Below are 25,133 nucleotides of genomic sequence, written 5' to 3'. Positions count from 1 at the left end.
AGGATATTTTATTGTTGACAACTTTTTTTTTCTTTAATTGTACAGAAGAAGAAAACCAGGGTTCTTGTCAGACTCCTGGGTCAGCAAATTCAACATGAAATGCACCTGAAAAGTTCCAAACCTCTGAGTCTTCACCTGCCTGTTTACATGTCTGTGCACACGTGGAGATCTCCGTCTGTTTGCTATCTCTATGTATTTGTTCATGTCATTCTGTGCTCACGTCTCTGCCTTCACATATATGTCCACGTCTGTCCAGAAAACTCTGAAATGCAACACACCACTTCAGAAGGAGAGGACTAAGACAGACTCACCAGCCTTGAGCCCTCCCGGGTGCCTGCACCAGACCTGGCACTGAGCCGGGTGGGCGAGGGGGTGGATGGGAAGTATCCGCAAATGCTCGAGCTCCATGGGCATGAGCGGCTTGAAAGTGAGATCCTGGTCGCTAAAGAAAGCTCCTAGAGAAGGTGGGAGTTGATAGATGAGCCATCAGATGAGAAAGGGCATTCCAGACCAGAGGTAGAAAAAGCTCAGAGCGGGTGAGGTGAGTGGTTGGGTGTGGGTGGATGTTCTTCAGTTTTTTTCTTTTCCAGTGAAGTTCGAGTTTATGTGTATTTCACAGTCCTTGGCAATTAGCTCAGAATTCCAAACAAGGCCAGCCAGGAGAGGGCAGAGTGCTAAGACGTTTTACAGCCACTCCACATGCTTGCCTCCTCCCGTCTTCCGCCCAGTGAATTCAGATGGAAAGTTTCTTCTGGAAAAGTGAGAGGGAACAGGGTGGGGACAGTTGAGATGAGGGCAGTTCTCTGGCCAACCCTGAGGACAGCCCCAGAAAGGAAGGTGTGCCTGGATGGGAGGAAGGAAGAAAGGAGCATGGGGAGCAGGAGGACATCAGCCGCTCTGGTAAATGCCTCCTGGCTCCCCTGGGCCCCCACTTTTCCCCAACCCCCCCCGCCCCCCCGCTGGGTAGAGGGCCTCCAGTGGGCTGCAGAGAACAGAACAGAGTCTCGTCTCCTAACCACTGTGCCCCAAATGTTACTGAGGCTGGGAGAAAAAGAAAAGCCAGAGGGGAAGAAAGCAAGCAGAGCTTATGACATCCAATCCAGAAATGGCTTGAGCTGGGCGCAGATGCGCTCAGTCTTGGCTCGAGAAGGCAGGGGCTTTAGGTCATACTGTGGGGAACCGCACGTGGTGGGGTGATGTGGGGAGGCTCACAGTCCAACCAGACAGATTCCTGGCATTCAGATACAAACAGACAATCTTCTGCTAAATGTTTCTCTGTAGCAATGAAAACATTCTGCTGTTGCTCTATTTCTCCCTGTAAAGGAGGCCAGGTATGGCCTGATGTTTGAATCTTCTGGTCCTAGTCGAAAGCCTTGCCCAGCCCATGGCTGCTATACTTTAAAAATCCCTTGTTCTAAATGTTTCAAATACCTGCCCCATGGTCCACATGTGTTAATGATGGAAACTTGGTCAGCGCCTGAGATATGGGTTTGACACTTGGGTAGAATAGACTGGTGTTTCCCAAAAAGTATTCCATGGAACACCAGCCCCCAACACGTTCCGCAAGAGGGCAAAGTTATTTACACTGGTGAGGGAACATTACCCACCATAGCTGCCTTGTGGAGAACTCACATGTATGTATATTATCATTAAAAGCTCTGAGAAGCCCTGCAATGAAGAAATGTGTTTAAATTGTATCTGTTTAATCCTATGTTTCTCTTAATCCCAGCATCTTTTCTTTGTTCACAAAACCTGTCAGCATCCCCTGGACAATGTCCATGTAGTAGGTTGACCTAAGAAAAGCAATTTTCTGAAGCCATTAAAGCTTCTGGTTTGGAAACAGTAGGCAATGCATGGTTCCAAGTAAATGAAGACTGTAATTTGAGTCTCTTCCTGTAGGAGACTAAGTGGAGAGAGGGGGCCTCATAGAGTCAGACAGGGGAAGATGACCCAGAATTCTTGGGAGGTGTGTTGCTGTGGGCAGGACCTGCAGGACAAGGCTTTGCGGTGACTATTTCCAAAGCCCTTGACCTGAGAGAACCATATGTCAGGGACAAGTGCCGGCTTTGTCCAGCTTAACTATGTGCCAGGGCCAGAGATCTCTGGAGTATTGCTGCTTTTTCTTTTTTTCTTTTCTTTTTTTTTTTTTTGGTTAAAATAAGTTTGTTTTTTTGGTATCAAAGGACCAAAGTAAAATTTGCTTACAAAAAAAAAAAGCTTTTTTAAAAACTTAATTTGGTGTTCAATCTCACTGAAACTCCTTCCACAAATGTCATTAAGTGTCTACTCTGTAATTCTCTATGCACTGTGGGTGACAACAGATAAACAAAACCCAGCCTTTGAGCTCGTGGTTTAATATTTGCATTAATCAGAAGGCTCTCACACTAACTAGCTGTTTCGTATGGGTCTCTTTTCTTTCATGTGTCACATAGTTCTCAACGAAATGAGGGCTTAGATATTTTTGTTCGTCCATCTTGATTTGTGTAATTCTCTTTCTCCTAGAAATGTTCACTCAGAGATTTCTAGAGCCTGCTAGTCTTGATCAGCTGTGGGACTTGTTTTAGAACAAAGATACTTTTAGACAAATGACAGTAGGGAGTACTTGATGTGTGCATGTAGGTTTATCTCCATGTTCATGTTTATATGTCTAGTGAAGAAGAAAAGGAGGCAGAGTGAGAACACAGTGACTGGAGGAGGTATATGGATTTCTCATTCCTTTTCAAGTACAAAGTGTTCTGAGTAAACACTTTTAGTTGCAAGAAAGGAGGATCAGGTAGTAGCTGAAGCAGTTAGCTTCACGCACAGTTGGAGTAGAATCAGAAGCTTGAACAAAGGTCCAACCACTGGCCAAGTTAGGTTCGACATCAGATGGGAGACGGGAGAAAGATGCACCTGAGTCAGGTGATGGCAGAGCTCACCTGGCTTCTTTCTCTCCATCACCTGGGGCTGCCAAGCCCCAGACTCGACTACCCTCATCTGAAAGAGTTGTCTTCATCCCTAGCTATTCCTTGAATGAAGAAGAGCCATGACTTTGATTCATGGCCTGTCCTTTGGAAGCCCATGCTGGTGGGCTGGATGCAAACACGGTGTTCTCAAAATCCACTGGCCTGGAATAATATGCTGGCATTGAGGAAGGAAGTGCAGGGAGAAAAAACAAAACAATAAATACAGTACATTTGAACATTGGACTTTGTTCAAATAGAAGTACTTCTCTCCAGGCCTCCCACATGTATTCAATTTAAATGCATGAAAGGAAATGTAATCTTGAATGGGTCTTGAGGTTAGATTGAACAGCATGAAACTACATCCAAGTAGATAAAATCAGATTAGGCATTGGAAGGCAGTGAGAGACCCTCTGGTGAAACTCCCAGTGCAATTGGCCTCCCCACTGGGCAGAGAAGAGTTAATCCATTTTCCAAAAGTTTGCACCTCAAGCTGGTTTTTAGTTACCTTTCAAAAGTTCATTAATCTCTATGCACCTCAACTTCCTTTTCTGTAAAATGGGAATAGTTGCATCTGTATCAGAAGTTTGTTTTTTGGGAAGTGTCAGGTATCTAACGTAGAGAATCTAGGGCATGCAGGCACATAGTACATGCTCAGCTAAGTGCTTTCCTTCCTGATTTGGTGGAAAAAAGAAACAGTTCTTTTTTTGCCTTCAAATCCTGTTTGTTGTGGGGAATCAACACTTTGGGAAATGCAGACTTTCTCAAGAGTTTCTCCAACACAAAGAGACCAATGGGTCTGGTACATCTTACAGGGGCCGATGGTTCAGGCACTAAGAAAGATGGGGTGCTCTTTCACAGAAGCCCAAGTATTGATTCACTCTTTCTCCCTGGTGTGTTTACTCCCTACAGTTCAGGAGGGAACAACTCTCTGGATACCGTGACTACCTTACCGAGTAAGTAACCACCAGGGGCTTGAGTCTGTTCACCAATTCCCCCTGAGCCCCGGCTTCCTAAGAATGTCCCAGCTAAGAAAGGAGGAAGTTGTCTTTGCATACTGCCGTTGAGCGGGTGCAGAGGCCGAGGGACAGGTAGCTGAAGAGGGTGTCCTAAACACTCTATTTGGAGCCCCGAGGCCTGGGTTCAAGTCCTGGCTCTTCTCTGTACTTGCCAAGTGACCTAGAGCGAGTCTCCAAACATTCTGAGCCTCAGGTTCTTTCAATGGCCCAGGGGGTGCAGAGACCATCCAATGAGATTGTGAATATGCCCTGCACTGTGAAGGGATGGGAGGGAAGAAGGGAGAGGAGGGGAGGGGAGGGGAGGGGAGGGAAGCTGAGACACCTTCCTGCCTTGGCCCACCGTGTCATCAGGTCATTTCCGCTCAGAGAGCCCCAGTCCCTGCCAGGCACACACCACCCCCCAACCATCCCAGCTGCATGAAGATGGTAAAAAACCCACTCCAGGGAGCCTAGAGCAGAAAAGATACCCTGCCCCTCCCTCTTAAATTCTCCATGTCCTGTTCACCCCCTGCTCTTCCAGACATCCTTCGGGAGTTTAACGGAAATCTCACAGGCTACGCAGTGGGCACGGGCAATGCCAATGACACAAATGCATTCCTTAATCAGGCTGTTCCTGGAGCAAAGGCTGAGTATGGCATTTGGGGAGGAGGGCCTGTTGGGGGGGGGGGCGTGGCGATGAGGGGGCGGTATGTGGTCCCCTTTGAGATGGTGAGCCTGACCTCCCCGTGCAAAAGGGACATTTCTCCATGTATAGCAATGATCTGGGAGGTCTTCAGCCACTCTCTTCCCTGGCTGCCTCTGTGACTAGGGCTGCAGCAGGGAGGCCAGAGAGGCTGCCACTGGGACAGGAGCCATGGCCCTAGAGGCTGAACTCCTGACCTCGCTCCTTGGGCGGCATGTTCTTTCTACTCATGCGACTAACCAACTAACCTCATCCAAGTTCTGATTCTCATTATGACATAATGGTGCTAGAGAGATTTGCTCCTCCCAAGAGTCACAAGTGGCAGTTCCCCGAAAAGATCGGGGAGCGCCAACAGATGAATGGGCAAGCCAGAATCTCCAGCCTTGGAGGTTCCTGGGGCAATGCGCCATGGCTTGTCCCTAGCCCCCTCTGGAGTGAGTAGGAAATGCAGTTGAGAGGCAGGACTGCTCAGCCCCCCAGGTGGTCTCGGGAGGCCCCTCACCTTGCTCTTAGTGTCCCCCGCAGCCCGGGTTTCCTTACTCCTGGCCTGGCCATCTGGGCCCCCAACACACTGTCAGTACCCCCACCTCAGCTCGGGCCCACGCCTTTCTAGATGATGGGCACTGCCTGCCAACCTGGGAAGACCCTTCTTGGCAATGAAAACATCTGGAGACAGATGGACCCAGGGGAAGGTCCCAGGAAATCACTGTGCCATGGATCCATCTCACCCAGACCCATAACACAGGCCAGAACTACTGGGGAGCTTGGGATGCTTAAGATCTAGTCTTTCCATGATTTATAAACCCAGGCATGTATATAGCGTATACTTACTCCCCCACCTCTTTCTAAAAGAAGCATCTGGCTAAGTTTACTGAAAAAAATAACACAAGGAACATGGACATAAGTGAGAAAAGTCACAGCCACTGGTGGCAGGGGGATGGGGAAGAAGCAACCGGGTGAGGAGGAGCATTTCTGCAGTTCTTCTGCCTAACTATCAGACTCTCAGCTTCCTGGCAGCCAGGGGGAAAAGAGGAAGCATGCTAAAATGCTAAAACCTTCATAGATCTATTTTCATCACCTAGACTAGTCCTGCAAAGGAAACAAATGGTTTCCCAACATGGAACCCTAAAAGACACATTGCATGTGGAGTCCTAGAAAGGAGACCACGAGTAACAAATAGAGTTGACAGTACCCTAGGCTGTGTGGCTTAGGACAAACAGATAATTGGCACCGATAATTGGTTTGTCAATGGATTATTTGTTGTAATAACTTTCCAGAACAGGCAAGTGGCTCCTTGTCTTTGAACCTAAGGGTCTCTGGCAGGCCAGGCAATGGGAATGATGCCATGGAAACCTCTAGTTCAGGCTCTGTAGAAGGAAAAACCCAGGCACTAGTTCCCCCATAGGACTGCTTTCCTCTCCTTCCCAGGGAACTTACGAGCCAAGTCCAGACTCTGGTCCAGAGGATGAGAGATGACCATGTGAGTCGAATTTATAGTTATTTTTAAACACTAATTTTCTAACCCACTGAAGTCCCCAAATGGAATGGTCCGCCATGAAAACAGTGAGCCGTGGCACTCTAGAGGCATTTAAGCCATGGTAGGACAGCCCGTGTCTGAGGCCCTGGAGGACATTACATCCATGGCGGTGGGGGGGTAGGGAGGATGGGCTGCCCCTGATCACAATGATCTTGAACGTTCCTCCTGATGCTAAGGTTCTGTGGTCCATAAATAAACTTCCAAAATTCTTTCAGCTCTGAGATTCTGATTCCAATATTTTGAGTGGGCAAGGAAGTCTTAGAGGGCTGAATGGATTTCCTAGGGCTGTTGGCATTTTTGTTTGTTTGTTGGAAGTCACCGAGCATTTTCCTCCTCCCGTGTAGAGAGTGAATTTCCACAAGGACTGGAAGGTCATCACCGTGATGATTGGAGGCAGTGATTTATGTGACTACTGCACAGATTCGGTATGGGGGGGTCAGGGCGGGGAGGGCAGGCAGGCCCACTCATTGTTCCTGACATTGACCGGGAGGCCTTGGACGTCCTCTTGGAGACTAGTCCCTTGAATCGACCCTAGGATTGTCCAGCGACAATTATCCTCCTCTTATCCCATGAACCTCAGGTTTCTGCCTCCACCCACCTCCGTGTCCCAGTGGCTGTGAGGTAGCAGGTGGCAGGAATGGGGTTTCTAGTCCCCTCTTACAATTCCTGAGAACTCGGGAAGCGGAGAAACTGTGAACCCCGGCCGTGGGAAGGGGGGACCCGCACGTTCACTCCTAAACGGAAGCTCCGGCTGAAGGTTCCAGGCTTCTGGCTGGCCCATCTCTGATAGTAACGAGGAACCAACTGCTCAGATTCTGACATGATGAGCTGGTCAGAGGGAGAAGGCAGAGGAAGAAGAAGTCCTGGGGGCAGAACCAGCGGGGGGTCTTCAGCTGCCCTGCTGCCCCCTCTCCTGAACCAGCTCCTCCTCTCTCTCCTGTGTCTTCCCAGAATCTGTATTCTGCAGCCAACTTTTTTAACCATCTCCGCAACGCCTTGGACATCCTGCATAGAGAGGTGGGTGGAGGCTTGGACAAGCTAGACACAGCTCAAGCATGTGGCGGGGGGCGGGGGAGGATGGGGGAGGATGGGGGAAGGCAGGCGAGACATCCCCTCCCCTGAAGGAGACAGCCAAGGGCACGGAATCATCACAGAAGGATCTCAGGCTTGATGACAAGGCAGCCGGTGTGCTTATCGCTGCCCAGCCCCCTGCCCCCACCAGCACCTGAGACCTTCTCTCGTGGCCACAACAGAGTGCCCCCCAAGCTGCCCACTGAGCCATAGGCTGTATCTAGAGCAGCCCCTCTCTGGTCCTGCTCCCAAGAGCTTATTGTCTTTCCACCCCTGGACACAGACAAGGGGTTCCAGCTGCCCAGGGGGGAGCCCTCCTACTCTCCAGTGCTTCTTGGGGTGGCCGAGTCCCCAGGCCTGCTCAGCAGAGCTGGTCCATGTTGGGCTGGAGGGAAATGGCAAATAGAGCACCTGGCTCAGCCAATCGGAAGCTCACTAGCTGATGGCCGAATGGAGCCGAGCTGTCGGCCTTTAGACGCTGGTCTGCCATGTTGTCCCTGCCAGGACGTGCAGCTCACCCCACAGCCCGCAGCGGGCGGCATAGCCGGCAGGGCCCTAAGCAGTGATGCTGTGTCCACGCCCTCCCAGAAGCACACTCAGGGACACGTGAGATGGAGTTCTGTAGGGAGCCACTTCTCAGGGCCCTAAAGCAGCTTGAGGAAGGCCCTGGGGCTCCTCTCTCACCTGCAGCCTTGCCCGTAGGTGCCCAGAGCCCTGGTCAACCTTGTGGACTTCCTGAGCCCCAGCATCCTGCGGCAGGTGTTTCTGGGCAATCCGGACAGGTGCCCTGTGCAGCAGGCCAGGTAGGCAGGGGCTGGCCGCCCCCCTCCCGGCCCCCCCGCCCTGCCCCTGCCAGAGAAGCACTCTCCTCCTGGTCTCGCTTTCACAGTGGTGACTCTTTGGGGTCTCTGTGACTCAGTGTGTCCATGGATCCAAGTCTACAAAGGGGGTCTTGTGTCAGGACCACCCCCTTCTGAGAAGCTGGAGATGGGCTCCTCCCTTCCCCAACCTCAGGATGTCATGAGGGAGCCCTGTGACATGGGAGCCCCAAAGGAGAGGGTCAGGGCTGGGACCAAGGCTGGCATTTGAGACACAGCGTGGAGCAGCCAGCAAAAAGGGGAAATGTGCGGTTGTATACGTACGTGGTCAGATTGAAACAGAAAGTAGGGAAACGATGCACATATTCAGTGACCTTTATGGGGACGGAGCACACCGGGGACTTCAGATGGGAGTGTTCTGTTTCCTAAGTGGGGTGAGCGGCACGTAGGTACGTGTTTTGTCTTCCTACCTCATACTTTCATTTGTTTATTTAACAAATAGTTTTACAAAACCTACTGTGCACCCAGCACTATTTTCAGTGCTTGAGAGATAATACCGTTTTTTTTTTTAATTTAATTTATTTATTTGTCAGGGAGAGAGAGAGAGGGAGAGCACAGGCAGACAGAGAGGCAGGCAGAGGCAGAGGGAGAAGCAGCCTCCCCGCAGAGCAAGGAGCCAGATGTGGGACTCGATCCCAGGACGCTGGGATCATGACCTGAGCCGAAGGCTGATGCTTAATGACTGAGCCACCCAGGCATCTCGATAATACCGGTTTTAAGATGAAGTGTATTGCATGAGCATGAAATAATTCATGATGGAATTCATCCAGATTCGTTCTGAACACACAGTTCGTGATGAAGGGGGACACTAGGACGAGCTAAGGAGGCATGTGAGGGCAGAAGCTTCAGAGACCCCCAAATACAAGCTCTGAAGCCCCAGGATGCATTTTACTTTTTATTCTTAAAAATTAAACATCAGATTTTCATTGCCTAAGTTCATTTGTTCCGTATACTTTGCCGCAGGCCCAGTGCCTGCTGTCCGGTGTTTGTGTTCTATCGCTACGAGAGGCTGCTCGCTCGCCTGCCCTAGGGACTTTGTCCAGTCCCTGCATCAGGCCTCAAACCTGTCCCTGAGAATGAGCATCAGAGCCCCAGGGCCCGTGTGCTCCTAAGCCAGGGCTCAAGAGAACCACCCCACAGAGCTGGGCCCTCCCGTCTCCCCCTCTTTGTGCAGCGTGTTATGTAACTGCGTTCTGACCCCTCGGGAGAGCTCCCAAGAGCTGGCCAGGTTGGAGGCCATCAGCCAAGCCTACCAGGTGAGACCCAGAAGGGCGCCACCACGGGGAGCGCTCTCCCCCACTCGGTCAACACACCTGCACTCAGGGAAGGGAAGAGCTGGTCCGGGTTGGAGGGATGTCACCCTCAGGGCCCCCTCCTCTGCCCCACCTGGCGGAAGTGTCTCGGGCCTCTCTGTTAGAGTCATCCCAGAGGAATCCAGGTGGCAAAGCCCCTCAGGCCCGCCTGCCCTTGTGGCTTAGCCCCGTGCTTGGCCTAAAGAGGTCAGTAGCTCTGAGTGCTAGGTGGGTGGGCCTGCCCCCTCCCTGCACCCCGGGGACTCCCCTCCTCCCCTCCTCAAGAGACAGGCCACAGGGGCATGAATAGGGAGGTGGCTGGTCCTGAACCCCCAGGGGCCCCCTGGAGACTCTCCCCAGCTTCTTACCCCTTGTGGGACTTCCTGCCTTGGCCTTCAGAGCTGGCAGTTGACTCGACAGCAAATCCAAAGGTGAACCAACCTGTTTCCAATTCTCTGGAAAGAGATTTGCCGTCACATGTGTCTGTGTTCTCGGGGAAGGGTTGAGTCACCCTCTTGGGTAGGGAGATGGGGGCAGGAGTGTCAGCCGCCACACCCTGGCCTCCTCCCAACACCCCCCCACCCCCCCACCTCCCACCCCCACCCCCGCCCCGGGGGGCCTCGGGGCCTGTGCTGAGGGCAGCCTGTGTGTGTCTGCAGAGCAGCATGCGGGAGCTGGTGGAGTCGGGCCGCTATGACACCCGGGAGGACTTCTCTGTGGTGCTTCAGCCCTTCTTCCGCGACGTCCGGCTCCCCTTCCTGGCGGTAGGCTCCCTGCCCTGCCGGCTGGGGCTCCTGGGAAGGAGGAGGAAGAAATTCAAGGCAGAGATGCTGAGGGCTTTCCCCAGCCTGTGAAGACGATGGGAAAGGCACGGGTGGCTCTGCAGAGTCGGGTCTCGTGGCACAGCCTCCCGGAACACCTGAGCTGTGTTCCTCGCGGCAGCCTGATGTGGGATGCACTCATTACCTCGGCCAGCAGCCCCCACTTTGTGCAGCACCCCTCCCCCCACCAAGCCCTGTGTTTGACTAGGTAAACCGTTCGCAATGACCTTGCCATGAGTTTCTTCATCCCCAGGTAACAGAGGCTTAGAGGTGTGCAGAATCCTTCACACGGGGAATAAGGGACAGAGAGGCATGGGTTGGACATATCCAACTTCAGATGATTCCCTTTCTGTCACCCACCCACCACTGAAGTACTGAAGGAGGGTGCTGGGCAATGGAGTCTCCGCACCCCCTGGCCATGCTCTCCCCCCAAACACTTGGAGGAAACGAGCTCTGTGAGCTCACCAGGGTGGGGACTCAGTTCTCTCCTCCTGGGCCTCCATGCTTAGGGACTTGCCTAGATGGAGGGAAGCTGGAAGAAGCCTTGGGCACCCTGATCACCTCCAGAGAGATGCCCAGACTGTCTCCACGTTCTGCCCTGTTCTCCCCACCAAGTCCGCTAGAACCAGCTGGCCAAAGGCTGGGAAGTAGCTTTTCCTGGCTGGCTGGCCAAGAGCTCCTCAGGGACTAGAATCTCATTCCCTAGACCATGGCATGGGCTAGGGCATTGCATGTACAACTGTGCCTAAAAATAAATATAATGCTTTTAAAACACATTAAATAAGGGGAATTATGGGGCCAGAAAGGAGGGGGGGTTGGGGGTCACCCAAGACTGCTAATCTGTGGGATTGTTCTTCTCTCCCTCTCAAGGTGACACGGTCCTGTAAAAGGCCAGTGGCCTGGAACTTCTCCAGCGGGAGGGGGGCACTGAGTGGTCAACCCCAGGTGTCAGGCCGACCAGCTGCAACCCCCTCTCTACCCTCTGTACCAATAGGATCTTGAAGAAATCCGTTTCTCTTTCAGGATGGGCGCCTGGATATGTCCTTCTTCGCGCCAGACTGCCTCCACCCAAGTCAGAAATTCCACTCCCAGCTCTCCAGAGCCCTTTGGGTCAATATGGTAAAATCAGTGGGGGCATCCCTGGGTCTCTGGGGCTCTTGTCTGGCAAAGCAGCAGCCCTACAGAACGAGGCTCGCTCCTGACCTCCCTTTGCAAGCACGGTAGAAAGGAGCAGTGGCTGGCACGTCTCTAGAAGTCTGTAGAACTGAAAATATGCAGTCCTTAGTTTTCCAGCATCAACTTCCCCCTCTCCTTTGCCCTTTGACCTGGGAGAAGGGGGCTCTCCAAGGAAGGCAAGACCCCTCACCCTTATTCAACATTCTCCACGTGCCAGGCGCTGGGTGAGGCCGTGTGAGATGTGTTACCCAAGCCTCTCGCCAGCCCTGCCAGCCAAGCTCTAGGAGTTTGTGAGGAAGGGAGAGGCTTGCCCAGCGCCCCACAGCCAAGCTAGGAGAGGAAACCAACCCCCCCTGACATCAGGCTGGGAGCTATCTCTGCCACAAGGTGCTGCCAAGGGAATGCGCACTTCAGCGGGCCTGTCTTGTCTCCCCCCTGTAGCTTGAACCTCTAGGAAAGAAAACGGAGAGCCTGGACCTGGCAGCAGATATAGCCCTCTCCTGTCCCACTCAGGTAATGGGGGAGGACGTGCACTGCCCCTCCCCAGAGCCCGCAGCTCAGACCTCCCCCTCCCCTGGTCCAGCACCACAGCCCCTGGAGTGGGTGCGCAGGGGAGCTTCTGAAGATGGGAGGGAGTCGACGGGAAGTGGCTGGAGGAGATGGAGCCGAAGCACTTCTTTGAGAATGGGAGAAGCGGGTGGGAAGGAAAGCCTGGGCCCCCGCAGAGGCAGAGGACCAGGATAAGAGCCGTGGGTTCCTGGTGGTGCAGCAAGGGGGCGCGCCAAAAAGCCAGAAGTGTGGCAGGAAGGCTCCTTTTGGCTGCAGCCGGTGGGGCCCATGGGCGAGTCTGCCCTCGGGTCAGAAACCTTAGCTGGAAGCCAGCCAGCTCTGAGGTTGTGGTTGGTGGTCTGAGATCCTGGAGGGTGAGTTCCCAGCAGGGTCAGGGTCAAGGAGGAGAGCAGCAGAGAGCACGAGGAGCTGCGTGGAGGAGGGGCTGGGAAGACCAGCCTTGCCACTGGGCTGGAGGAGGCAGCTCAGGGCTCCTTTTAAGGAGGAAAATGTAAGTGGTGGTTCAACTTGATTTCAGGCCTCGGGTGGGGGCAGGTTAGTGTTCCCACTGCTTTCAGCTCCCTTTCGTAGGCCCTGTCTTAATGGTTTTTTAACCAAATAAGGCTGAAGCCAGATGGCCCTCAGTGGCTGTAAAAGCAGAAGGACCTGACCCAGTCTGGGAGGCTGGGTTTCCCCCCTGGGGTCAGGCTGCCTCAGCCTCTCCCGCCCTCCCAGCTGAGCAGCAAATGGGCCTGCAGCTCCCCCCTGTGTCTGCCAGGGCTCCAGAGAGGATGGGTACCCCTGCCCGCACCCATGCTCCCACCTCCCCGAGCCCAGCCTCCGTCCCCAGCAGGAGAGCAAGAGCCATGGAAGGAAGGGATGGGGAAGTGAGGCGGGGGGGGGGGGGGGGGGGGGGGCGAGTAAAGGGCTCAGTTCCTGGGTCTAGAGCTCAGAGGGAAGGAGTAGTCTCATGAGGAAACGCAGATGCCTCCAGCTCCAGCTGGAGGGCCCGACCCAGTCCTAGGGGGCCTACTGGGCCAGGTGTGAATGGTTTAATTACTAGATCCTGAGCCCATCCAGGAATGTTTTGGGGAAAGGACCAGGCAGCCTGGGTAGTGGGGGCATTTGGGGACTCAGAGCAGTGCCTGGAAACCATACTGGAGGTAAGCATTTGAGTGTTTAAACAACCTATGCGGCCATCCTGAAAACCAGCCACGGAAAATCCTCTCCAATCTGTCGATTCTCCTGCCATTCAGGAGTAAAAGTAATAAGAACCGGTTCCAGGGAGTCGTCCTGTTTGCTCCCTTCCCCAGAAACATGTATTAAGTACCAGGCTGGAGCCTCAGCACCTGGTCAGGGAGGGCCCGGTCACCACTGTCACGGTGGCCACCACAGGCCTCGAGGTCACCTGAGCCACTCCCTGTCCCAGACCAGGCAAGGAGCCCCAAAAGGGTGTGACTCTAGCCACAGTGGGTTCTGCTCCTCCTTCTGGACAGAGCCTGACTGAGCCATTGGTAAGTGGAGGAGAGCAAAGCCAGCCTCCTGCAGCCATAGAAGCCCAGCCTGGGAGAAGCTGTTGCCAGGCAACCCCATTCCAAAAGGATCCATCTGTTGGCCAGCCCTGCTCCACCACACCAGGCAAAGCGGCACTCCGCGTTCCTGGTGCCCCATCTGCTCCCTCCCCTGTGCCTCAGAGCTCTATAAAAGTCCGCCAGCATCTCCGTGTGAGCTGATAGGGGCCAGGCGGCACATATTTTAGTCCTCAGGGTGTCTAAACATAGAGGCAACAGGCAGGACCCTGCAGAGAGGAGGGGGCCGGGATGGAGCCTCCTCCCTGCCCCTCGGGGCTCCTCCCCCTGCTGCAGATTGTCAGCCAGGCTGGGCAGGGCCCTTAGCCTCACTCCCTGGATTTCTGTTAGACTTCTGATCAGCTGCCCCGTGGACTGTGACCATTGTCCCCTTTCGGCTCTTACTGCGTTCCCTAACCCAGGGCAGCTGGCTGTGGCTCCTCCTCGGGCTTTGAAGACCCACAGTCTTCTCCCTCTGCTCTTAACTCCTCTGACCTGCTCTGAACACTCATCAGGGTGAACCATGGCCTCTGTGAAACCCATTTCCACCTGCATTCCTAGCCGCAGTGCCTCCCCAATGGTGCCGTTCTTCTAGTCGCTGTCCCTTCTTGTCCCAAGAATGGGGACAATCTCCCACTGTCATGTGCCACCTCTATTCTGTTTTCCCTCTCTCCACATCCCCTCGCTCCGAGGGTTGTCTGTTTCCACAGTTTCCTGGTAAATATCTGTGCGCAGGACCACCTGTGTCTTCACCTCTCCTTTCTCAAACTCCTGCTCTGTTCTTCTAACCTTTAAAAGGGCCCCCCCCCCGGATGCCCTGGGTGGTGTAAGGTTGCCCCCAAATTGACTTAAATGTATTATCAGGGGACTGACAAGAACAGGGCCCCAGACAGAGACACTGGGTGGGGCGGGGGGCACAGAGAAAGAGAGAATCTGAAAAAATCTTAAGGGCTATCTCACCCAATCTTTCATCTTCACAAAAAGCAGAGGTCTGTTTTGCTCCCTTATACTTACTTTACCATTTAGCAAGGTTTGTATTTTGAAATACACATGGGGGACACTATCACCTTTTGAATGCTATGGACTTCTAAGTCTCCTAGCCTGCCTCACCCCACCATCACCCCAAACTCAACACACATCCATCCAAAGACTAATTTTTGAGCCAGAAACATCAAAATAGGGAAGAAGTATTTGTCTCCCCTACCTCTCGGATCCTCAGGACTTCCCTCTTTCTGTCTGTATCACTGTGGTTTATATAGTTCAGCGGGTGTGGGAAGGGAGGTGCCCTATCTGATGGGACCCTCCCTCGGGCTCCCCACCGGTCCCCATCCTCCCACTCCCATTCACATCCTCCTCACGCTGTGTGCTAACGGTCATGTGGCCCTTGCCATCGTAGCCACAGAGGATTCTATAACCCGAGGATCCTGGCGTGGAGGGCCTCACACTCCGGGTCCTGTGTAGAGGAGTTTCTCCACTCCTCTCCCCTCCCAAGGCACCAGCACAGCCTCTACTGAAGCTCCCTTAGTCTCAGGCAGTGCTTTTCCGACTATCATGTGGCTGCCCATGGATGGGTTATGAAATCAGCCTCCCAGGTCCTGAGCCAGCACATGGGGACTGGCATGGGATCAGGTAGATGTGTCCGAGGGCATTCCCTGTGCTTCTGTTATATCCTCCGTCCTGTCACCGCCACCCCCTTTCCCTGAGCCTTCCCGGCCCGTCCCTCAGCCAGAGGAGTCTTGCAAACCTGGCATGGTACTCATGTCCCCCTGGAACGGACGCCCACTGGGGGCTGGGCCTGGCCTTGACTGTGCCCCCCCAGGGCGGTGTGAGCCACACAGAACACTGCCACTCCTTCACCACAGACCTGCGCACGCGGTAACACGACCAAGAGGGGCCTGACTGTCCCTGCAGGCCGCTGACTCACACGGCCGACGCACAACAGAAGGCTGTCCTGGCACTCCCGGCCCTGCGCCCTAGCCCAGGCAGGCCACACGCTCCTGCGCTACGATCATTGGGCTTCACTTTCTAGCTACCGGGGCCCCAGATCCAGCCCAGGAGAGCAGTCAGGCTAACTCGAATCTCATTTTACATGACCTGCTCCACTCTGGGCCCCTAAACCGCTCTGACTCAAACATGCCTGATAGTGTCAATGATCAGTGAAGCAAGCCCCGGGCACCCTCCACCCCCACCCTCATCCGTCTCTGGCCTGGACCTGTTCTCATGTTTCCTGCTCTGGCTTGGCTCCCCACCGCATTCCACTGTCTCCCTGACCCCTGACCCTTTGAGTCCCTCTTCCCTCTCTGGCCCCTCCCCCAACCCTTGGGTCATGTGACCAAATAGACACACACACACACCACACACACACACACACACACACACGCGCGCGCGCGCGCGCGCGCGCGCGCGCGCCCTCCAGCCTGACTTTCACCATTCCCAGGAGAGCAGGGTGAGCCTTTGCTCTCTGGGTCTTCCCGCACTGGCCACTCTGCGACTAGCTCCAGCCACCAGCCCCTATTCCCAGTCAGGGCTCCCTTGACAAGGGGGGAGTGATAACTAGTGACCCTCCATGCACAGCGTCTCCTCTACGAGGTCCGTACACCCCCTCCAGTCCGATCTTGCAGCCATTCCTCAGCAACTACTGGGCTTACTGGACACACTGGTCCCTGAGGCTTCACTGTGTCCTGGGGTCTTGTGCTCTCTGCCTGACCGGTACAAGCTTTATAGCCTCCCCTCATCCTAGCACCTGGAGTGGGGCCCTGAACATATGGGGGTGCTTCCACCCATGGCCCCGTTATTTCTAGAATGCTCCCACATTGCCCTTCTCGGATGGTGAATGCTCAGGGACTGCTGTGTAACATTGGCTGGGACAAGCCCGGTTGGCCACGGTGACATGGCATGGTAAGTTCTCGTTGGCCTTGCAAGCTTCTGCCCTCGGCCCTGAGTAGTCCTCGGGCGCACGCTTCAGCTAAGAACACCGAGACTCGAGACTCCAGAAGAAGGAGAGATGCTTTGTGTCCCAGGGATCTGGCAGCTGTGCCAGGGGCTGGGAGGGTTAGGGGCTCTCTTCCTCTTCCTCTCTGCCTGGCCTGACCCTAGTGTGAGGAACAGAGCGGAAAGGCCTGACCTGACAGGCACTCACTGTCGCTCTGTACCTGAATCGGGTCCCTCCCCCATCCCGGATCTCTGTAGTTCTTCATCCATAAAATGGGGGCTTTCTGGGCTTGCGAATTCTGGTGCCATGGCTGGTAGAGCATGACTGGGTGAATGGGACCATGTATGCGACAAGAGGAAGGGGTAGGGCCAGAACTGGAGACCCTATACCTCTTCTCAAAGCATTCAGACTCTTCTCTGTTGTGCCCCCCCCCACTTCTTTTTTAACACCATTCAGGCCCAAATAAGGCAGAACAAAACAAATGTCTCCTGACTAGAATTAGCCCATGGGCAGTTTGCAACCCCCTGGACCAGATCCCCAGCGGCCCCTCCTCCAACATTCTGGTTCTTCTTTCTTACTCCCATTTTCATCCCAAACATTTAGACCAAAGCCCTTCCACTCCACTGAGCACCTCTTGGGAAAGTGCCCATAGCCCCGGGGCCACTTGTTAGTTCCTGATCTCAGTCTCATTAACTCCTTGCTTCCTATTATTTTCGCCTGTTCTCATTCCCTTGCTTTTCTCCTGTTTCTCCTTTGCCTGTTTCCTCCTCTTCCCTAACCCTCACCTGTGACTGAACAGACTGGGATCTTTTTTTTTTTTTTTTTAAAGATTTCATTAATCTACCTGACAGACAGAGATCACAAGTAGGCAGAGAGGCAGGCAGAGAGAGAGAGAGAGAGAGAGGAGGAAGCAGGCTCCCCACTAAGCAGAGAGCCCGATGCGGGGCTCGATCCCAGGACTCTGAGATCACGACCCGAGCTGAAGGCAGAGGCTTTAACCCACCGAGCCACCCAGGTGCCCCCAGACTGGGATCTTAACTGGGCTTGTGAGCAGGAGCTGGGTTGGGAAAGAGGAGGAGGTTCCAGGAGAAACACTAGGCCGAAATATGGGAAGCCAACCTGAAGGGAGTAAGACACGTAGCTCGAAAGAGGCAAAGAAAAATAAAATAAAATAAAATAGATAGATAATCAATACTTTCTGGAAAAGAAAAAATCGCTGTCATGTGACTCTCTTGCCAGAGAGATTACAAACGGAAGAAAACAGATCATTTCGAGGACTGGGTGGATGTTTCATGGCAAGGGGAAGGAGCAAACCCTCAGACCCTGAGTAGAGCACACACAGAACCCTTCTGAGGCCTTTCCAGGCGCACCCTGTGCCAGAGCTGTTATGTAAAACCCTCGAGAGAATGAATTAAATTACATTTGTAGGGTTCTTACTATTTACATGCAGAAGAGTCACATTAAATCATTCTGGAAGGCAGGATTCATAGTTCTCTTTCCTAAGTAACCTTCAGTGCTGTCCAATAACCTCTCCCTGTGGTTTCTGTTCTCTCGTAGAATGAGCCCTTCCTGAGAACGCCCCGGAACAGTAACTATACTCCCCCCACCAGGCCGGCCATTGAGGTAACTCCTGACATGCACCTCTGCCTCTCTCAGGGACAAAGCATTTCTACCTGCCGTTGACTCAGGGTGTGGCACGGGTTTCAGAGTGTGAGCTGAAGCAGAAGCGTACCTTTCTTACATACTAGAAATTGGAATGTTCCTGAACCATGAAATCCCAGGATTGTCCTAACATGTTCTCAAGTGCTGACTGACATCAGCTAGAGGAAGTGCCCGTGGAGGGGGTTTCTTCAGCCTTTGCACAGACCTCGTTCCTGCTTAGGCAGCTCAGTTTTTCATGACGGGGATGGGGGGAGGCCGTGGGTAGTATGTGCTATAGACTTCCAGTGAGGTGGAAGCTGGTGGAAGAACCCTTCATTCCAGGCGCCGGACCCAACCGGAAGCTGACACATACCCAGGTGGGCCCCCAGGACAGGAGCCCCACCCCCAGTTTTAGCCAAGCACCTCTGGTATTTGCAGTCTTGTGGAAGGTTTGGGCAGAATTCAGTCCTGTCCTTGGGGAGTTAGAGGTCATTCCACACTGAGCATCTACTATGTGCCTGGCGGTATCTGAAGGAGATAGAGGAGGAACCAGACAGATGGGTCCTACCTCTCAAGGAGCCTAGAGTCTATTGGAAGAGGCATCCAGTAACATGATCCTGATCAACATGATCCGTGATCAACATGATCCTGTCAGCTGTGGCAACAGCTCTGAGGAAGGTGATGTGAGGAAGCGTGATGGGCCGAGGAAGGGATGGCAAGTCCCCATGAGCTACGCGGGCCAGGCCTCTCTGAGGAGGCAAGCCAAGAGCTGGGACATGCACGATGAGAAGACTCTGGCCATCTGGGGAGCCAGAGCTGGAGTCCCAGGCAGGACCATGAGTGCAAAGGCTTGGAAGTGGGGCTGAGTTCAGGTATCGGGGAAGAGAAAGGTCAGAGTGACTGGTGGGCATGGGAATAAGGTGGAGTGAGGGGTGATGAGATCAGAAGGGTTGTCAGGACCCAGGTCCCACGGAATCCAAATCTCCGAGGAAGAAGGCGGAGGTTCTGGGAGAGGGATACACCATCGGCTTCACCTGGTTAAAAGATCTCCCTGACCTGAGTGGCAGATGGATTGAAAGCAGCAGGAACAATTGAGGAAAGACCTTTTAAAAGCCGGCTGAAGTATTGAGACTAACTTATATGAAATTATTGAAGGACTGTTAGATGTGGAGCTCTGGGGATGCACCATGACGTCTCCACGGCTGGGTAATACCACTGTCCGGCTTCTCTGGATTCTCTCAAGCTCAAATTAGCCCTATGGAGACTTGTCCCCGACAAACCATGGGCCAAAATCTACTATGACAGAGACGTCAGCTGCGTCTTGACAATGGGGCCTTTCTTCCTTTACCACTTCCTTATTTTTCGGGGTCCCAAGTGGAGTGGGCCCCATGCTGAGTGTTCAGTATCCAAGGAGAGCAAAGTGGGTCTCCGCCTACCCTCTTCGATCTTATAGTCTCGTGGACCTTCACTTCTGCTTCCCACCCCAACCTTCCCTCCAGCACCTGGAAAACGGGCGCCGTGTTCCAGAGACAAGGGAATTTGACTCCAGGCCCCCAGGTTACAGAGGCATTAATTTATACACACACACAAGGAAGTGGCTGGCTATGACGTTACATATGCAAAAGCAGAGAGGCACGTCCAGGAAAGATCTGCAGAAACCAGGAATTTTACAATTGTAAACATTTCGTGGTATTTTCCTAAAAACATCCTTGTTCTTCCTGCAAGCCCATTATTATAGTCCGTGTCCATTAGCTTAATGGTAAGCAGTCACAACAAAACCCGCGTGTGGTCTCTTAGGAGACCTGCAAATCTGATCTGTTTTCTCCCCGCTCTGCTGGCTCCCTGGGAAAGTGCGGGTAAACTGAGATGGAAAAAAGCTGTCTGTGTAAGCATATGGGTGCCCACGCATTCTGTATTTTGTGGATGGTTTGGGGGGAGCCCCGTTTCTCCCCTCTCACTTCCCTCTTGGACTGTCTACAACGAGCCTGAGTTCCCAACCACCCATGATCCCCTATAGCGGCATAGTTCTAGCCTCCACCAAACATTCCTCAGCTGCTTCTTGTTGGACTAAAGCTCACCTTCCTGCACAATGAGAGCCGGGCGTTGTCTCTCTCCTCCTGTTGATTTAGAACTGGGGCAGCGACTTCCTGTGCACAGAGTGGAAGCCTTCCAACAGTGTCCCCACCTCAGGTGAGTGCAAACATCCTCATCATCCCCTTCCGTTAAGGACTTGGCTAAGTGTCGGGTTGGTGGGACACCCCGCAAACACACACCTTGGAACCCTGAGCAGACCTTGCCGGCTCCCGTGCAATGCAATCTAGGTGGTGGGCAGCCCACGACCACCAGCCTCTCTGCAGCTCGCACTTCTCATCTCTGGTTAGTCCCAGTGGCAGTCCCTCAGGCCTCCCAGCCTGGCAGGGAAGGTACAGTCAGGGACAGGGCCCTCTCTGCCGTTGCTGTGACTTCCACAGCCAGCACTTTCCTGGACTACCCCAGCATGAATGTGGCTCCTCTCAGGATGGGTAAAAGCCATCAAGCCCATTAGAGACGGGGCCTTGGTTGCTCCAAATGGACAGAAGAGGCAAATTTGCTAAATCTTAGGTTGGAAATAAGTATACCAGGGGCCTGTGGGACTGGAGCAGAAACTGGCTCCTAGCCAAGTTTATACTTTAAAAGGAAGACTCCCCCTGACCATCTGTCTTTTTGCCTATCTCTCCTAGTCCATGAGCTCCGGCCAGGAGACATCAAAGTCGTGGCCGCCATGGGTGACTCGCTGACTGTGAGTACTGATCTGGGATGTGCCTGGGCACCCCAGAAGCCAGGCCCCGTGTCGAATGCACCCATCTTCCACATTGGCTCTAGGTTCAGCATTTAGCTGGCAAGATTGAGAACCTACCGGTAGCAGGCACCGAAACACAGCCAGGCAGCCACAAGACCTCACTGGGCAATCTAGAACACTCTGCCCCCTACCCTGCTCAAACACCACCTCTTCCACGAGGCTGCCCCTCCATTCCCCCTTCCCCACTGTTCCCAAGCATTTGATCTGCGTGTGGTGGCAGATTTATCTGAGTCTGCCTGTCTTCATCAGGGAACTCATCTCCAACTACCCAGACTCAAAGAGTGGGGTGTGCGGGGTTACCCACCCACTGCCCAGCACCCCTCACCCCATTTCAAGAGGAGTTCTTTAGGGCAAAGGGAGCCCAATTCCTACGTTTAGTGTAGTTTCTCTACATGAATCGTGTTAACCAACCATGTAGCTATCGCTCTACACAAGACAACCTTCTAACAATTCTGAAGTGTAGTCATAACCCTTAAGAAACTTGTCAAGCTGGGAAAATAAGCAACTTACACAGAAGAAGGTACATAATCATGTAGGTGACGCAAATCAGGTACTTGTTTCTGGGAAAAGCAACTTCCCCATATGTGTGTGAATGTGGTTGATTTTGATATGAACATGGAGAAAGTTAGGTTGGAAGGAAACGCCCCAGGTATATTAGTTACACATATATCTTAGTTCTGGTGACGTGTCTATGTGGGTAAGGGGCAAGGAAGGGATATAGAACCTGTGGCAGGAGGCACGATTAATAAGGTGGGGGGAAATTATGAATTTTTAAAAGAATCTTTGTATCATTTTACTAGTTATGGTGAATATGTATCACCTTTGTAAGTTTCAGAGGACTTTCTCCTTTTATTTTTCTTTTTTTAAGATAAGGCATTTAGAGAAAGCTACATATAGGAGATAGAAACTGAGAAGGGGCTTAGACAAAGAATTAGAGATATAAGGGTTGGAACAGAGAGAGTTCACATTCCCAGAAGGGATGGAACTGGGCAGGTTGGTCCAAGGTCTTCATGCTTCAGATTGATCTGCTTACACATGAGGGTTTATGTGAACCAGAAAGCAGGGGTTGAACAAGGGAAGGGAAGTGGAAACCAGACTGTGGTGACCTCAGAATGTTGGGGGCCTTCCCAGCACTGTCAGCCTGCACCTGGGCCCAGCAAGGTTCTGGAGATTTCTCTTTGCCTTTCACAGACAGCCCTGGGAGCCCGACCAAACAACTCCAGTGACCTTCCCATGTCCTGGCGGGGGCTCTCTTGGAGGTGAGAGTGTTCTCCACGCATTTTCTGCTGATGCTGCTCCCCTGTCACCTCTCCAGAGATAAGCCCGTGTTCCCAGGCTCTGGCCCTGAGATCTAAGGAGGCTCCCCAATGCTCATGTCAGTCCTGAGGGTGGTAGGAATCATGTGCCAGGGGGAGACGCTCTGGTTCTGACTCCGAAACGTGATGACTGGTGGAGCAGCAGGCCAGGGTGATCGTAACAGGTGTGCTTTCTCTTCCCTAGCATTGGAGGGGATGGCATCTTGGACATGCACACCACACTGCCCAGTAAGTAGCCTTGCAAAGAAGCACCATCACTACAGCCCTAACGACCCCCTGGCTGAGGCCAGGACCTCTCCCAGAGCAAGGGCAGAGAAGGTTATCTGCAAGAAGGGAAGTCAGCCAGCCCCGAAAAGACCCAGCATCGTCCTGCCCCACACCTGGGCCCCAAGGAGGCTCCCCCATCCCCTCTCACCTGTACTGTCTGCTTCCCCCTCTTAAAAGACATTCTGAAGAAGTTCAACCCTCACATTGTCGGGTTCTCCACCGGTACCCTGGAAAAGACAGCAGGGCTGAACGTCGCCACGGAGGGAGCCAGAGCAAGGTGAGTAGCCGTGGGTCCGGGAGGGGGTGGAGGGCAAGGCTGAGAGATCAGGGTGGGGAATGGGAGGAGGAGGGAAGGGTGGTGTCTAGGAGCCTGGCCCCAGGTGGGCGATGAAAGCCACTGAGCCATTCTGCATGCCTGACCCCCCATGTGGATCCCTTCCCATAACCCTCATACCCTTTGAAAGGGGTATCAACATGAGGACATGAGATTTAGAAAGCTTCCCGAATAGCCCAAGGTTGTCAGAGGAGCTGGAGTCCAGCCAGGCCAGCTGGGCTGTCACCACCTCTCAAGGCAACTGGAGCCCTTGAGGGTGTCCCAGCCCCGTCCTGCTGGCTCCAGCCAACCTCCCTTCCTCGGGGTGGCCTGGAGCAAACGTGCGGAGTGCCGAGAGCTCCCTGCATGGTCCCACAAGCGCGCCCCCCCCCCTCACCTCGGAACCTGGAGTCCTTGACTCCAAGAAAGCGGTCTTTTACCACTAGGGAGTTAGAGGTGAAGGCCCCCAAAACAGCATGGCAGCTGTTTGTTTTCGCTCCAAACTCTGCTGTTGACAACAACCCAGATAATTAAAGCTGGAATGCCTGACAGAGCTCATTGATTTTCTGCACGGAGTGTGCTGGGTATTTGCTTTGTAGAAAGATTGCTGTGCTCCGATCACCAGGGAAACGACTCTGGCTTGACTCATTCTGTTTACACGGAGCGTTCCTTTCCGACACGGTAAGGAGGGCCCCACGCTCGGTTTGAGTCTGAGCCACAGGAAGCCGTGGCAGTTCCTCAACGTCACAAGCAGGAAGCACTTATTTTTCTGCAAAAGAGCTTGAATTCATGGGGTTGTAAAATCAACATCTCATGGCGGCTGTTGCTGTCATTGTCGCCATCATCAGCATCATTTTCCTATTATTTACCCCGCCCAGGCTGCATCCACCAGCAGCTGGTCCCTCAGTCTGCTGACATTCAAGCCCCTTCTCTTACTTCTCTTACTTCTCTTACCACCTTCTCCTTTGACTGCTGCTGGGTACCTGCCCCAGGAGTCGGCAGCAGGGGTAGTAGCCCAGACGTGCAGCTCCTCGTTAGCGTCTCTGATGTCCCGTGATAAGGGAAAGGAGAGGAAGCCATTGACTTAAGTAAGCAAGCTTGGAAAGTTGCTCTGTGACTTTCCTTTATCTGCAGAGTCATTTAGTACCGTGTGGGATAAGGAAGAGCACACCCCAAGAGAAAGATACTACGGCAGGGCAACTAGGCTAATGAGACCTGAGGTCAGACTGCCCTTGTCCAGATCCATCTCCCAGACTTGCTAGCCATGTGACCTTGGGCAAGTCACTCACTGTCTCAGTCTTGTTTCTTCATCTATAAATTGGGATAATAATGGTACCACCATCTCGGTGTTGGCATAAGAATTAAATGAGATTAACAAACCATGGAGAACACCGAGTATAGTATATAATACGTATGCCGCCCCCCAAAAGTTTACCATTATTAGGATATTTAGTTTCAAAGTTTTATTCAACCTCTAAATTGTCCTTGCATCTATCAATAAGCAAGAAGTCGAGGGAAGCCTGCGAAGGATTGAGCCTCAAGGTAGTTACTGAAAGATTCAAAACAATCAAAAGGTGAATTCCTTGCCTATTCAATGAGCTTGCTGTCTGGTTTAAGGATGCTAAACAAACAGGAAATAACTTTTGGGGGAAAAAAAAGTTGCATATGGCAACATTGCAGACTGCAATGACTACTTTGGAGATGTACTAAAGAGAACAACGTGACGTGGGAGCTGGGCAACCCACATACAGGTGCAGACCCAGAGCAGGGGACCCCAGGACTCATCTCGTCTGATCTCCTCTTTTAAAAGATAAAGAAATTCGATCCTAGCAGGGTTCAGTAACTTGGGCGAGCTCACACGGCAAGTTAATCGCAGAGCTGGAGGAGAACCCAGGACCCCTAACTCCCAGAGCAGGGCTTTTCACGCTAGAGCTGGGAAAGGAAGCAGAAGGTGTGTGGATAAAGGTGCTCCGAGAGAAGACTCACAGGGTGGGTGGTGAGACTTGCTCTGAGCCTGAAGGGTGTGAAGAACGTGGCTGGGAAGAGGGGAGGAAGTGAGCGCTCCTAACTTCCCCTCACGCTCATGAGGGCTTACCACCCATGATTTCCCCTGCTCATGTGTTGAGCCTACTGGAAGGTTGTAGACACGTTTAGGGTCCCCTTTACCCAGGACAGGCTTGCTTCCTCACTTTCCAATGTATTGTCTCAATAGCAATAATGTTTGGGCTGTGATCCCGGACATATAAATGAGACTCGTCCACGTGCCCAGCTCATCAGAGACGGGCAGAGA

At 53.0% G+C, this 25,133-nt stretch overlaps 1 protein-coding gene and 1 long non-coding RNA gene across 8 annotated transcripts in view; one reads left to right on the top strand and one right to left on the bottom strand.

The window, feature by feature from the left end:
* PLB1 (phospholipase B1) overlaps nt 1-25,133 on the top strand; it is a 142,131-nt gene that overhangs the window by 101,009 nt on the left and 15,989 nt on the right. For all 5 annotated transcript variants that reach the window (XM_045073879.1, XM_013048404.2, XM_045073878.1 and 2 more), the window contains 16 exons: nt 3,855-3,898; nt 4,482-4,590; nt 6,072-6,123; nt 6,525-6,605; nt 7,132-7,197; nt 7,954-8,054; nt 9,304-9,385; nt 10,081-10,185; nt 11,266-11,361; nt 11,860-11,931; nt 18,025-18,090; nt 20,238-20,298; nt 20,829-20,887; nt 22,139-22,206; nt 22,448-22,491; nt 22,708-22,807. In XM_045073879.1, coding sequence (XP_044929814.1) covers nt 3,855-3,898; nt 4,482-4,590; nt 6,072-6,123; nt 6,525-6,605; nt 7,132-7,197; nt 7,954-8,054; nt 9,304-9,385; nt 10,081-10,185; nt 11,266-11,361; nt 11,860-11,931; nt 18,025-18,090; nt 20,238-20,298; nt 20,829-20,887; nt 22,139-22,206; nt 22,448-22,491; nt 22,708-22,807 — 1,206 coding nt within the window. The remainder of the gene's footprint in view (nt 1-3,854; nt 3,899-4,481; nt 4,591-6,071; nt 6,124-6,524; nt 6,606-7,131; nt 7,198-7,953; nt 8,055-9,303; nt 9,386-10,080; nt 10,186-11,265; nt 11,362-11,859; nt 11,932-18,024; nt 18,091-20,237; nt 20,299-20,828; nt 20,888-22,138; nt 22,207-22,447; nt 22,492-22,707; nt 22,808-25,133) is intronic.
* LOC106004186 lies at nt 6,591-24,623 on the bottom strand. Of its 3 annotated transcripts, XR_001177096.2 has the most exons (5): nt 23,241-24,623; nt 22,679-22,757; nt 9,790-10,215; nt 8,394-8,494; nt 6,591-7,185 (listed from the first exon to the last, which is right to left on the bottom strand). It is a non-coding gene; the product is annotated as an uncharacterized LOC106004186 (long non-coding RNA). The 3 variants fall into 3 exon arrangements; XR_006604882.1 differs by lacking the exons at nt 6,591-7,185; nt 8,394-8,494 and adding an exon at nt 9,012-9,620 and having other exon boundaries at nt 23,241-24,619; XR_006604881.1 differs by lacking the exons at nt 6,591-7,185; nt 8,394-8,494 and having other exon boundaries at nt 9,012-10,215; nt 23,241-24,261.

Source organism: Mustela putorius, unplaced genomic scaffold (genome assembly GCF_011764305.1).
Source record: "Mustela putorius furo isolate JIRA1106 unplaced genomic scaffold, ASM1176430v1.1 tig00537293_pilon_pilon_pilon, whole genome shotgun sequence".
Classification (NCBI taxonomy): domain Eukaryota; kingdom Metazoa; phylum Chordata; class Mammalia; order Carnivora; family Mustelidae; genus Mustela; species Mustela putorius.
The sequence above is the reverse complement of the archived record's forward strand: the minus strand, read 5'-3'. Positions and strand labels throughout refer to the sequence as shown.